Source organism: Sinocyclocheilus anshuiensis, unplaced genomic scaffold (assembly GCF_001515605.1).
Source record: "Sinocyclocheilus anshuiensis isolate Anshui unplaced genomic scaffold, SAMN03320099.WGS_v1.1 scaffold536, whole genome shotgun sequence".
Taxonomy (NCBI): Eukaryota; Metazoa; Chordata; class Actinopteri; order Cypriniformes; family Cyprinidae; genus Sinocyclocheilus; species Sinocyclocheilus anshuiensis.
Window position 1 is genome coordinate 1257140 of NW_015557179.1, and position 14424 is coordinate 1271563.

General features: G+C 38.1%; 1 protein-coding gene across 6 annotated transcripts in view; it reads left to right on the forward strand.

Annotated features, from left to right (window-relative positions):
• lrmda (leucine rich melanocyte differentiation associated) overlaps nucleotides 1–14424 on the forward strand; it is a 306767-nt gene that overhangs the window by 225771 nt on the left and 66572 nt on the right. The window contains exon 6 of one of the 6 annotated variants that reach the window (XM_016473876.1): nucleotides 9414–9465. The exons of the other annotated variants lie outside the window; for them this stretch is intronic. Coding sequence (XP_016329362.1) covers nucleotides 9414–9443 — 30 coding nt within the window. The 3' untranslated portion in view covers nucleotides 9444–9465. Of the gene's footprint in view, nucleotides 1–9413; nucleotides 9466–14424 lie in introns of those variants that run through there. 6 annotated transcript variants of the gene reach the window in all.

The window sequence follows — 14424 nt, forward strand, 5'->3', positions numbered from 1 at the left end:
GGAATGCCATAATCTGACTCAGAGGTCATGGAATGTGATGCTGTGAAACCACACACAGACCAAAAAAAAAAAGAAGTTGTGGTTACATTTACGCTACTTGAAGTACAGAAAACCCTTCATAACATTAAATCGTACACTTTAACTAGCCATGTCTACAAAAACTGACAGCTTTGGTAACCTATTTTAGAAGCTCTTTTGTACATTTTTCAGCAAAAATAATAAATAATTAAACATTTCAACTTTTTTCTTAGAAGTAGCTGCTTCACAACAACGTTTGGTAGCTACATAAGAATATAATGGTTCTGAAATGTCAGCTAGATTATGCTTGGATGAAGCATTTGACTTGATTTGCTCACCATGATACACAATTTCTCCCACATCCTTCTCCTGGGTAATGAAAAACAGACGGCCCAACTGGAGGAGTTCGAGTCAGTGCTGAGTCCCATCAGTTCTAGTCACACAAACTCGGCTCTCCGTAATCCATGTTGGCAGAGCCAGGAAAGTTATGAGGTCGATCTGCTCTCTGCATTTTTCATATTAATCTGCCTCTCATCAGAGTTCTTATCAAGACAGCAAAATAAAAAAGCCAAACTAAGACAGACCACCTCAGTGGAGCTGCCTGATAGCTTGTGATTATTGTGTTTTTCAGTTTGCATGCTCTGTAGAAAGCGAGATGGGTAGAGTGCTTCTCTTTTTCTTTCTGGATCATCCCTCTTGCAGCGTGATGCCAAATTCATCTCTCTATGTGAGAATTATGACTTCCCTGAAGCATTTAAACATAATAAACAGCAGGCTGTAGAACTGAGCGCCAATGTACCTTCAGTGTTTGCTGAATCATTTTATGGATGAATCTTTCCTCGAAGACACTTATAAAAAATATTGTTGCAATGGGAAGTGCAATTTGGTCAAACAAATTGCTTGGAAACAGTCGTTACTGACATCCTCTACAAGAAAACCTTAATTAATTTTTTGTGTCTCTGAAACTAACTTGTGAAGGGTATCTTGAGTTGTGTGATTCAGTTAAGCTGATCCACAAAGATAACAGGTAGTTTTACTGCATGCATTGTCATCAACACTGTGTTAAATTAAACCAACCACAACTGTACGAGAACTTGCAGCTGTTTCTTTGTGCACTTAAGCAGGTTTGCAGCCTGTGTGTGCATGTTTGTTTTGTTTTTGCTATGTGTACAGATCCAATAAATCTAGGATTTTCTGATCCCAGGACACTTAACAACTATCTTAGCTATTAATAGGCAGCAAATTAGGAGTTCAATGAGACAAGTCATAGTTAATTGTGAGAATTGAAAATAAAGTGTGACTGTTTGTCAATCATTCATAAATTAAAGACTGGACAATTATTTATTTTTTATAATATACTTTTTTGATCATATTATAAGATAAAGTTGTACAATATTTTTTTGGTGGTGGTAATAATAATATATATATTAATTATTATTTATAAATATTTTGGATTGTTGTTGTGATTAATCATTGCATATTAAAAAAAATGTTTTAATTAAAATTAATTTTAATTATAGTTATAATAATAATTAGTAGTAGTAGTAGTAGTACCATTAGTAATTTTGTTTTAATATTTTGTTTTATTTAAATATTTTATATGTATTAATATTAATCATTTGAATTATTTTCTACGGTTTGTTATTATTAGTAGAAGAGTAAAAAGAGGAATATTAACGTAAACATGGCATCAAGTCACTGCAGCATTGGTAAAAGTCACTGTCTCTGTCTATCATCGTTTTTACGATCCCTGTGCTTCATGTGTGGGAAGAGCGTAGCTATGAGAACACTGTCTCCCCCATGTGTCAGAAAACACAGTTTGGATTTCCCCTCATCTGTCCTGAGGGACAAGGGCTGGGACGCATTTTTCCTTCTGGCCCGTGGTGTCCAGCAGTGAAGTGTTTGGACCGCAGGGGGACCGGGCCGCTGAAAGTGCTCTGGCAGCTGGAGTTTTTGGGAGGTCGCCGTGAGGGCACAGTCCGCAAAAACAGCCGCAATTAGAGCCAGTGACTCATTGTGTCCACATAAATCACATGACATTGCACATCATAAACAGGCTGTAAAACTTTAAAGCACAGTTAATTGTTAGTAATAGCTGCACGATTGATTTATGACCCTGTACAAAGCCGAGAGATAGGGGCGGATGACCTCAATGTCACGTCACTCTTATTACACGAGTGATATATTGCATATTTTGGCCTGAAAATAAGCAGATGTTTTTGAGGAGTTTTGTTTGAACAGCCACAATGATGTTTCCCATTTGCATTGCTTAATAGAGAACGGCCCATCTGTCCCTTGCGTTTGCGCAACTGCTATGAGATATGACTAATCTATAGTTGTAAAAATGACAGTATTAAGCTTAGATGCTGTCAAGACAGAAAACATGACATTACTTATTTATCTGGCTAACATTTATTTTTTTTCATGCCAATCCGTTATTGTAGTATAGTCTATTACAGATAAACCAGCCTCAAATGGCACATTAAAACAATACAAATTGTGGTTGGTCACTTTGTGTCAAACAGCCTGAATGTTGCAATGAAAAACAGCCTGAAAAAGCAATGTTACATTTTTTTTTTTTTTTTTTTCCGATTTACTCAGGGCCTGGCCAAGTGAGAGTAATAAGGAACTAAAGATGACGAGCTGGGATTTCTCTAGTTGACGGATGCCCTTTGTGCTTCCACTGTTAGTGTGGAAGTGGACAGAGTGGTTCTGCTAGCGCTACTAAGTGAGCTGTTGTTTTTTTTAAGTTCCAACACTTATTCAGTGATGTTTTTGCAATTACAGAGACACAGACAAGCATGTCCCACAGCGCCAGCACTCATAGTTTAATTACAGTTTAACTTTTCAGTTTTCCTCTGATGATTGTAAGATGTTGCCAGGCTAATTAAACACAGATGGCTTATTCTGAAAGACCTCAGCATGCGTGCGTGTTGCCGCTCAGGACCGCGCCAGAGTTAGCGTTTGGAGATAGAGATAGAGCCAGATCATTAGGCATATTTAAAATAATCCTGCATCTGATTGTATCATGTAATGCTAATTGTGTCATTGTGATTTATAAACACATGCAATTAAGCCAGTGCTGCTAATGTTGCAATTGTAACACTCAATTTGTGTTTCATTAGGGTGAGTAGATACTGATAGCGCTTTATCACTGAGCTGATCTGCCCTAAAGGACCCCAGATAAAAATGTATACCTCTGGAGAATGTATGTAACTTTGATTAAATGGAAACACTGGTGCAAATAGTTCTAAATTCCTGACTATACAGTATAGAAATGATTATCCATAAATATTGTTCATTTTAAATATAATTTCATAATCATAATATTTCTTCATGATTTAGTAATGCATTTTGTTTAGGATATTTTTTAAATACTCAAAGTGTGTTTAAATAAAACTCCAGTGTATATGATTGTTAATATCAGTTTTATTTATTTATTTTTATTTAAACAAACTTTTAGTATAAAAAAAATGTATTATAAAATAATTTTAAAAATATTATGATTATGAAATCATACCAAATAACATGATCATAGGGTTTTAAAAAAAAAACTCATTCAAGCAAACTACAGTAAATTCTGAAATTCAGATGTTTCCCTTCAGTTTTCTAATTGTTATATTGATAATATAATTTGTAATGACTGACTTTGAAATTTTGACTTTTGGACCCCACTGTATGTTATGTATTTCCTTTTTAAGTAAAATAAGTATTTTGTTTGAACAAACTTTAGCTTAAACATCTTCATATTCACATGTAGCAGTGTGCTGCATGTTAAAGAGCAGCACTAATTGTATGCGGTGCTTGGTGGCAGTGACAGAGATTGAGTGTTTTTCTGTCCTAGGGGGCTCGGAGCTTTTCTCACCCCATGTCAGTGGCTCCCTGTTGGGGCCCTGCATCTCAGACCTGCAGGAGAGCTGGAGCCAAAGAGGCCGCAGGAACTCTTATTACAGGGGCCGGTCGAACCCAAACAAGCCTCCGCGACCGATTCCCACTCAGCTCTTTTCTAAGTCCACCGCTACTAAAAATCACATTACACCTCCCCTTCTCTTATTTTACTTTAAATGAGTTAAGAAGGTTTTTCCATGTGTGCATATATAAATATATATGCATGTTTAGAGTTTTTAACAGAATTGTGCGTGAACAAGAACTAGGTGCGTAAATTTCACACGTTGTGTATGGAGGAGTAATAGAAAAGCTCTTTGTAGCAGCACTTTGACTGGCCTGACAAAAGGGGCTGAAGTTATGGGAACTCTTCGCTCAGAGCAATACTCGTTGACTTGCAGAATTCGAGGAGGATGCCAAAAGGAAAGTTGCCCTATTCAAGTTTTTGCTTACACAAGGCCTCTTTGTGGTTTTTAAAGCTTGTCAGACACATCAGGCCCGGTAAGAAACCGTATATTGTTTCCAGCACTTTGGATTCCTTTCCTTCTGACATCTGCCAGTCTGTAAAGATGATAAATTCTTGCCTCATTAGCCAGCGGTGTGGGATTACAGCCTGACAACACATTAATCACTTGCCTCTGTGGCAGGCCCCACTCGCAATAGGCATTGTTAACAAAACTTTTCTAATATGTCACTCTCCTCTCTGACAGGCCGTAATCAATCATCCTGATTGACAGAGCTGATAGATTACACTATTTATGCTCTGTGTAATGAAAGATAGCGTTTCCACCTACTGTCATTCCTGAGATAATGATAGCGCACCTCTGTAAAGGAACATATACACACAGTGCACAGAAGAAAGGAGCAAGAAGAAAAGGTGAAGCAGACAAACGCTGGCATGCATTGTGAACTTTAAGCAGACAATGTTCTACTCCTTGGTGGGTGTCTCTTTTTGTCGAGCGGCATTGTTTGGTAATACGGGCTCGCTTTAAGGAAGGATTCGACAGTGCCGCCGCCATTGTGCGCTCACCAGAGCTCGTGTTCTGGCAGGGAAAAGTCAACTTTGACTACCTGAGGATTCGGTTTCCGCTGCCTCATTGTGGAGGCGAAGCTTTTGTAGGCTTTTTGTTTTCCTGTCGGGAGGGAACGTGAACAACAGCGACGAATCTGTGGGCCGAAACGTAATGATCGCGTGATTTATAGCGCACCTCGTATGTAAATTTTTCAAATATTGGAAAAATTGCCAGTAATTTGCACTTTCTCATTTTCCGTTCGGCATCGTTCGCCCGTGTCTAATAGCAGCTAATACACGTTCTGGGCTTTGTTTATAATCTGGTTTACTTCATTGCTTGTGCATTTGCACTGAATCTCCACATATTCTTGCTGAAGGGGCTGCTGCGAGGAGTGCCATTTCAAAAAGAGGAAGCGAATGAAAAAGAGGAATAGTCCATCATGCACCTGACAGCTAGCAAATTTGGTGCTTTTCTTGTGAGACAGTGAGCTGTCAGGAAATTAGTTAACTGGAGCATATTGTGGAGAGGCAGGTAATTTAGCCTCATTGATGGCATCACATAATGGCTCACAGGAGTCAGCTCCCTGACCTGCCAGTTCTTTGTGTATAATGCAGAATTTAGTGGCATGCTCAATGCATTCTGTCAGCTGCACGATTGGATTCTCAGCCCACTGTATCTCAGCCTGCAACATATTGGTCAATTATTTCTGAAGCTGTCAATGCTAGGAGGCACTGTTATTTAGTGTGTGTTCATTAAGTTGCATCATTAAGACGCTGCGCGACAGCGAGAGACACTCCTGAGCGTAAATTATTTTGATACGGCCGCCGATAACCTTCATATTGTTTGACCTCCTGTTATGTTAAGGAGGAAGGAGGAAATTCAACAGCTGGTGACAGCATCGTGTACAGATTATTTTAATCTAGCGCTTAAGTTCAATACTCTCAGCGTTGGTGCCTATTTGTTGTTTTGTTTTTTTATCGTTAGCCATCAGACAGCTCGCATTTCCCCATCTCCAGTTAGCCCACTTGTCATCCCAGCATTGTTATATCCAGATATAGCAGTGCTTTATGAGATCCCAACAAGAATATAGCTGCTCAGAATGCCATAAAATAATCAATCACTCTCAGCGCTGCATATGTATGCTGCCGCCCTGCTTATGACGTAATTGCATTAGTCAATTAATATTCTCTATTTACGAGTCAAGCCATTGAATAAACCGGATTACTGTTTGATAATGTTGACTTTTATTTTAGATGAGTTTAATGGCTACTAACAAGCCCAGCAGTAAATAAACAGCCTGTGTGGGTGGTGAAGAACCAGAGTACAAGAAGCCTCGGGCTGCTGAAACCGAATGAGTATGTGAACGGTAAATGTGTCCATAAAAGCAGTCATTTAAGTATTTGGATGGAGAAGATTAATGAGAAAGCTGAGTGAATGAAGCAGCGTCGAGAGCCATGCCGATACACGAGGCCTACAGGAGCATCGCTTCGGTCCTTTTTCTCCTCGCCAGGCGGATGGGTATATAATTCCTGTCGTGAGGGGTCAGGCAGAGTAAACCTGTGCTAATAGGTAGATCTGCGCACATGAGCACGTGGTGGAGTGAGATTTCAAATCTGCTGTGTTTGAGAACAAACAGCCAAGGCCTGTGTGAGATTAACTAGACAAGTGCACTGCATCAAAGTTCTCTGTTCTCATCGGCACTGGGTCAGAGCTGACAAGTCATTAACATATTGATGAAAGACTGCAGTGCTGATTGGATAATGGAAGTTCATATGTGTTGTAGACATCTGTTTTATATGTAGCTCTATTCTAAATATTAGCTGCTACATAGGCAGCTGCATTCTAATTTAAAATGAACCTCATAAAGACTGCTTTAAAGCACTCTACATAGGCAACTTCTTCTGTGTTGCTGAAATAGCAGCCCTTTAAACCACAAAAGTCTAATTTTCAAAGAGCCCAGGACAAAAATTGTGGATTTTAGTCCATTACTAGTCATTGTTAAACTTGTGTACGCCTAAAAGTTAAAAATAACTTTTAAACAATAACTTGCACTCTGGGGCATATCCCATTTTGCCCAATGAAATGCTCGCTAGTATTAATTTGCATATTTTATGTTTATCTAACCACCTTCTTCCAATTAGAATTAGCATGTAGCAGCTATTGCTGAAGGTATGATGGATTGTTGGCCAAAACTCGGAAATGAGTTAGCATGTTAGCATTTCTGGTTCCATCGTCTAAAGTCAATGGGTTTTTGTTTAAACGATGGCTGTTTCTCAATTCCAAGAACGCAAAGAACGGACTTGCGTTCTTGTGGAGACCGGTCTTGTCAAGCTTCCTTGGCAGAACGAACTCGGAAGGACGCGAGAACACAGAACGCATCCTTATGAGAATTGAGATGTGCTTCGTTCTTGCTTAACTGACCGCATAGTCACAAGCAGTGGCCAATGAACAATAAATATAACATAACATTACAAACAAATGTTATAACTTATTAAAACATTTCATACTATTATAGATATTATTTTCATATAATTGTATATCGTTTTATTTTACAGCATTATATGTTTAACTATGACCAGAGGTGTCATGCCCATTCAAAGTGAGGGGGCACGTGCCCCCTCATATTTTTGAGCCAAGTGGATTTTGAATGCAGTTTCCAAAAGACAAAAAAATAGCAGATTAATATTTTCTATATTTAATACAATGACACCGATGTGATTAGAACGTTCAGCACGTCATATCATCAGGTGCTAAATTGAAATCTGCGTTCGCTGGCTGGCGCTGAGCCAGAGACAGGCGCGTTTTTACAGCACTGCGCATTATAACCAATCACACACGATGCTGTTGAGCTTATGAATGCAATGGCCAATCAGAGGTGTTCAGATTCATCGCTAAAATGCTGGTGTTTTCTTCACTCGCTCGCTAACTGAATACCTCTTTCTGGCGAATTCTCTCATCAGAAACAACAAACTGCAAATGTGTGTACAAATCTGTAAGAAATTAATTTCATAGTGTAAACAGCTTCAGTGATTTTAATGGGAGTTTTTGAGAGTGCTCGAACTAGACTCTCAGTGAAAATGTTCTTTGATATTGTAAATGTTTTTGCTCTCTTTTTGTACAACGAAAGTGTTATGATTAGTAGCCTAAATTGCAATGTTTTTATTCACATTAACTTTCAATGTTAAATTCACATTAAATATAAACTCAGTCCTATTATAAATGTTATGCATGACACCCATATCTGTTAATTAAGTAAACAGACAGGTTTTTTATGCATATTAATAGATTACATTATTAGGTTACTTTGACCATTCCCCACTACAGATCAACATAATCTGAGAATCAAGATATTTTATGATAATTCAGTTAATGCGTTTGGGAATGTTTCGAATAAAAAGGAATAAATAAATAAAACAGGCTAAGTGCTGTTGTAGCTGCTGTGTGTCACATGACGACCCCCCAACTCGTGCCCCCTCAAAAATAATGAGTGCATGACGCCCCTGACTATGACTATGTTAAGATTCATTTTAATATGCCAATAAAAAATACAGCAGACTTTCTCCGGGTCTTATATCTTTATTAAAATGAAGCAAACAAAACGATAATGTTTACTTTCTACCATCAAGTATTTGCGAGAGCGAGTTTATAGCTTGCAGGCTTCCGTACACCGGCCGCCCGCAGCGTCTTCTGGGATTTCTAATGGCTCGATTCGCTCAAGTCTGCACTCGATGCATCCTCGATATCAAGAACACATCCAGGAACTTTCATGCGTCCTCTGTACTTGCGTTCTTGAGAATTGGAACTGAACTTCGACGGTTATTGATGACGTAGAGCAAGAACACAAGGACGCATGATCGCTAAAGAACGCATATTGAGAAACAGCCGATGTCTGTGTTTAACACAAGCTTAAACAAAAAAAATCAGTAATGCACCCTTGTGATTTTTTTTTTCTCCCTCAAACTTTCCAGGAAAGTGTTTTTTACAGCCTATGTATAGCTGTTTACTATATGATTGTAAAAATTGTGTTCATTTGTGTAGATTATTATGATGAACAAAACATATAGGAATCATAAACTTTTGTTGGTTTAGAGCTTTATTTATTTATTTATTTATTTAATCCAAGAACCAATGAAAAAATCCCATTGGGTTTTTGTCGAGGGACAAAAAGTTTTGCCATTCAAAAATGTCATGATGACTGCAGTGCTCTATTAGCCTTTTAAAAACATACATGATTGCCCTGTTTTTAAATTAAATACTTAAATGCAGAAAAAGAAAACTGCATGTATTTTTTATGCATTTTTAAGGTGCACCAGAGACTTACTTTTGATTTAAATAGAATTCGGCATTAGCATGTTGCTAAGCTAACGACTCTATAATAAGCATTGCACTCTAAAAGAAACATAGCACATACAAATACAGTATTTATGAGTATGGTGTGTATGTTTGGGACTGTTAGGGTTAATAGTGTTCATTATTCACTGTGAATTCTTAATCCAGCAGCCCTCCACACTGCTGAATGGCCTGTGAGAGGGAGACCCATTGTCCTCATTCACTGTGAAAGGAGAGAATCTCTGAGCCATCAGAGCTGTGTGCCTCTGGAGTCACCTGCAGGTCAGCGGGGTCAAGTGATACTCACACCACATTCATCCCTTACTTAGAAGAGACCGAGAAAGAGATTGAGGGGAGAGAAAGACCCCTTTCAAAACCTCAAAACTCACACTATTAAAATAGGCTGCATAACTCATCCTACACCATTAGTGCATGTACATGAAAGATACGTCAAATGTTCAGCTCAAAGAGTCAAATGAGTGATTTTGTCTTGTTTTCCAGTAATGTGTAAAACACCTTTACACAAAGTTTACTTTATTTAGTTTAAAATTAGTTTAATTAGTTGAGACTAAGTTGAATATATGCAGTGTATATGCATAAACTGCACCAAGTCATTTTAGAATTAGATGCTTAAAATATGCCAGTTGGGGTAAAAAGCATTTTTGCTTCTTCATATCTCTAATTTCAATGGGTGTTTATATAATTGTGTTGGGAAGAAAATAAGCAATTACTAATTAAGATAAGAATTACTAAGAAAAAAAAGCTAAAATTGTCTAAGGTAAGAATTGTTCTTTTTTGGTCTATTTTTCCTTACCCTTAAAAAAAAAAAATGCACAAAATCTTGTTAGATGTAGATTGGTATATAAATAATTTTCACTTAGAAATTGCTAATAAACTTCAGAAACAATTACAAAGTAAAATAAGAAACACATTGATTTTTGAGTTTTGTTTTGTTTTTAATTAGGAAAAATAAATTACTAAATAAAACGTTATTTAATTATTTAAGCTAAAATTGTCTAAGGTAAGAATTGTTCTTTTTTGGTCTATTTTTCCTTACCCTTAAAAAAAAAAATGCACAAAATCTTGTTAGATGTAGATTGGTATATAAATAATTTTCACTTAGAAATTGCTAATAAACTTCAGAAACAATTACAAAGTAAAATAAGAAACACATTGATTTTTGAGTTTTGTTTTGTTTTTAATTAGGAAAAATAAATTACTAAATAAAACGTTATTTAATTATTTATTTGTTTGTTTATTCATTTATTTCCTTGCTTTGGACCAGTAAGGAACTGCAGAGCACCCTAGAGGCCGCATAACAACAGAACAACCATCCAGAACATTCTAGCAGCAACACTGAAAACCAGCACCCTGACAACCACCCAGAACACCCTAGCAACCACATAGCAACACAAAACAACCCCTTAGCAACTGTTTAGCAGTGCCTTAGCAACCACCCAGTGGTGTGATGAATGAGCACCGGGCTTTAATGAATGGCAAATAGTGCATCTTATTTTTAAGCTTGACTGACATTGTGAAAGTTTTAGTCATTTCTTGGATTTCCTCATGTTGGTGGAGTAAAAAAAACGCGTTGACCTTTGTAACCAAAGAGGACGATTTACCCAGTGAAATGTTGAACTAGGCTCCATCTTGTTTTTAATTAACATTATATTGCACAGGTGTTGAGGACAGTTGTGGCTTCTGACATTAGTGTCTGGCTATTAATACCCAGCATGTGACCTTCGGGAAGCTGGCATTCACTGTGGAGCTGACAGATTCATGGCTCTGTTGCCCTGAATAAGGTTGTTACATATTTTTAAGTGCTTGAAACAGGTCCAGGGTGCCATAAACCTCAGACATTTTAATTCAGGCTGAACTGCAAGTCAGAATTTGCCGTATAAACGTTGGCCCTTGAATAATACAGACAAGGCTAATAGCTAGGATTAAAGCATTACTTGGACTTATTCAAGCATGATAACATCCCCTAGCAGCCATCAAGTTTCACCCTGTGTAAACCATAAATTCCAAATGATGTGAAGTCATGAGGTGAAATCACAGTAGTAACTCCGTTGCGACCGAAACTGCCCTGCTTTCAGCGCTTAAGCTTCTGTGTGTGTCAGCTGCAGAGCTCACGTTGTGTCTCGCAACTCCGTCCGTGAGAAGGATGTTTCTGGTTATTGTGTTTGATCAGCACGCTCTGGACTGCGGGTTGCATTGAGGGACTGCAAAAAAAAGAGTAGGGTTACGGCACCGCCGCTGCTCTATTGACAGGGAAGGGTGGATGTGAGCCAGTCTGCCCTCTCTGCAGGTGTTGCAGAGGTGCGGATTCCTTTCCAGCCTCTGTTCGCATCTGCCAGACGGGCCAGCAGCTGCCAAACAAATGCTGAGATACAAACTGACAACAATAAGCTATTCTTGAAGCTTTCTTCCTCTCCTAGTGCATAAAAGTCACAAATGTAACCCTGCGCTCCGACATGGGATAAAATAATATCTCTGAATCACCTGATATTGGCAGCGGGAACAGTAGCCTGCCAGTGGCACAATAGCTGCTGCCTTGTCGCGTTTGCTTGCCAGCTGGAAGCAACAGTCGACAGGCTTGTTTAAGGTAATGTGATAAGTGGGCTGCTCCTACTTTCATCACACCTCTTCCAAAAGCACAAGGGATCTGGCCCTTTTCTCAGCTGTAAAGCAAGACGCAGCCGTTAAAACAGATAGGTTTACCGTATCCTGTCATAACTCATCAGACTTCCAGACAGCTCTCCTCCGCTCCGGAGACATCGAAACGGTGACATGTCCCTACAAAACACTTCATGTTTTTCTAATTTTCACAGCTGTAGTTAGTTTCAAGTCACTCAAATAAACCTTCCTTGATACACGTCTTGGAAATGCTTCTAAAAGGTTGCATATGCAATCACAGGGAAAAAAGAGAGAGAAAGAAAATAATGCCATGGACTAGACGTAGACGTTTTCTCTGATCAGGAAAAAAAGAAGCTTCTGATGACTTTCATCAGTTTGCAGCGCTGTTTTTGGGGCAATCCTGGATGTCATTCATGTCAGGACTGGCTGACACCTGTCTGGTGTGTGGGGCTGGTCTGAGCTCTCTGTGTGTCTGTCAGGCGCTTGAGAGACTGTTTGTTTCTAGGCCGCTTTTGGGCCAGACGCCTTGCTGGCGCTCCAGGCCATGACCAGACTTTGAGCTCATCATGCCAGACATGACAGGCCTCCTTCTCTTTGGTGTTGAGAGTGAGTATGCTCTGTAGCCCAGTGGGGGAACCGTTTCAAAATGGCGGCTGACTTTTTTTCATCCAGCTTCTCTTGAACTGCACATCACAGGGAAGATCAATATTGTCTGTGCTAATATGCGTGGGGTAAGTTCGGCGAGAACTTGTAAACATCCAGCTTCACTGTATACTACACTACTTCTAGATATGTGTAGTATGGGAAAAGGAAAATTAGCAAGTTATTTCTGTTTTTGATTAAAGATCATGAAGACACTTTTTTTTTCTTCAGACTACTATTACTTTGTAAATGCTTCTTCTGATGAACCATTCAAAAAGCAGGAGTGTGAACAGGAATGTTCATTAAAGTACACAGTCAGTTTTGATTTATTGTTATCTTTACCAAATCTGAGTAAAATACTATAAATAGTATTACGTACAATAAAGTTTTGATGAAAAAAATTAAATAAATCAATAGAAATAAAATAAAAAAGTGAAATGCATGCATGGATGAATTGTTCACAATAAGATCAATAACATTTAGAAAACAGATATGGTGACATTTGCATTCATGCTGATTTTAAAGTTAATTTTGATTAATAATTTAGGTTTTTTACACATAAAAAATGCACTCACATGTCCGTTTGCAGTTTACGTCAGAAAGCGTCTTGACCTTTCCATTCTGTCTTTGTTTATTCCATTCATTCATGCATCCAGGTTTTATTTACTAACCTGTGCTGTCTTTGATTAGTCATATAATCTCTCCACGGAGGGATATCTATGTCATGACATAGACTGACAAGCTTGCCGTCAGTATCACGTTTTGAAGGCATCTGCTTGCCTGTCTTGTGAAAGGAGATATAGTGATGGTTTCATATTCTAACTCAAGATTAATGTGGTTTTTTACAGGCTGCTGGGAGCTGCAATTGTACATGTCACTATAACAATACTACTCGTCTCAGCGCTCACTCATCACTCATTATGGTGTCAAATCATCATAATGCACGATTCCATGGAAGTTCATGCCCAGTAGAGCTTGCTGTTAATCAACTTACTTGTTTTTTTGTTTTGTTTTTTCCTATTAGCTCTGAAGAAATTTGACAAGGGGTGGCTTCTGTTTTGATTCACTACCTATATGATACACAGATCAGAACCCATTTTACTTCTGTAACGTCATGTATTTCTTAGTGAGACAAGTTTTTCAGTGACTTGATTGACTGTTGTCAGTCCACAGTTAAAGATTTTTGTAACAGAGAGTATTGTAGAAACAAATCCAACTGCTGTCTGACAGATTTGTTTCATGAATATATCCCACCCATTTTCCCAGTCCAGTATTTTCCATATTTTCATAAAGCCAGGTTTGACTGTTCACTGACCCGTCAAATCTTGCCTCTTTGAACACTCTTGTTTATCTTCAAATAAACAAATCTTTAACTGAATAAAATGCTTAGACCTGCTTACACGAAATCTCTCACTCAGATCAAATGCTCCGTGTTACTTTTCATTGAGTTATTGTTGGATGAATAGGGGTCATCGCTGGCCGGTACAAATATTTTCAGTTAGATAATCCAGTAATGTTTCGCTTTGCACTTTGCACAAACACACAGCTCTGTTTGAGGCCAGCTGCACATGACCAGAACACTTTGTGGGAGCAGAGTTTGATTAAACAGAACGGGTAATAGCCATGAGCTCATGACTTGTGGTTTACATCATTTATTTACTCGTTCCTTCATAGTGGCGCTTTGCTCTTTCATGTCAATTTTATTAACATTAACAGATCAAAACTCATTTATTTAGCAATAAGGGGACATGTGGGACATGTCTTAATAGATTTGTGTTATTCTGCTTTCTTGCAAATAACTTTATATAAACTTCTTGTAAATATCTACCTGTACATTTATACTGTTTAAAAGTTTGGGGGTCAGTAATTTTTTTTTTTTTTTTTTTTTTTTATTTTTTTT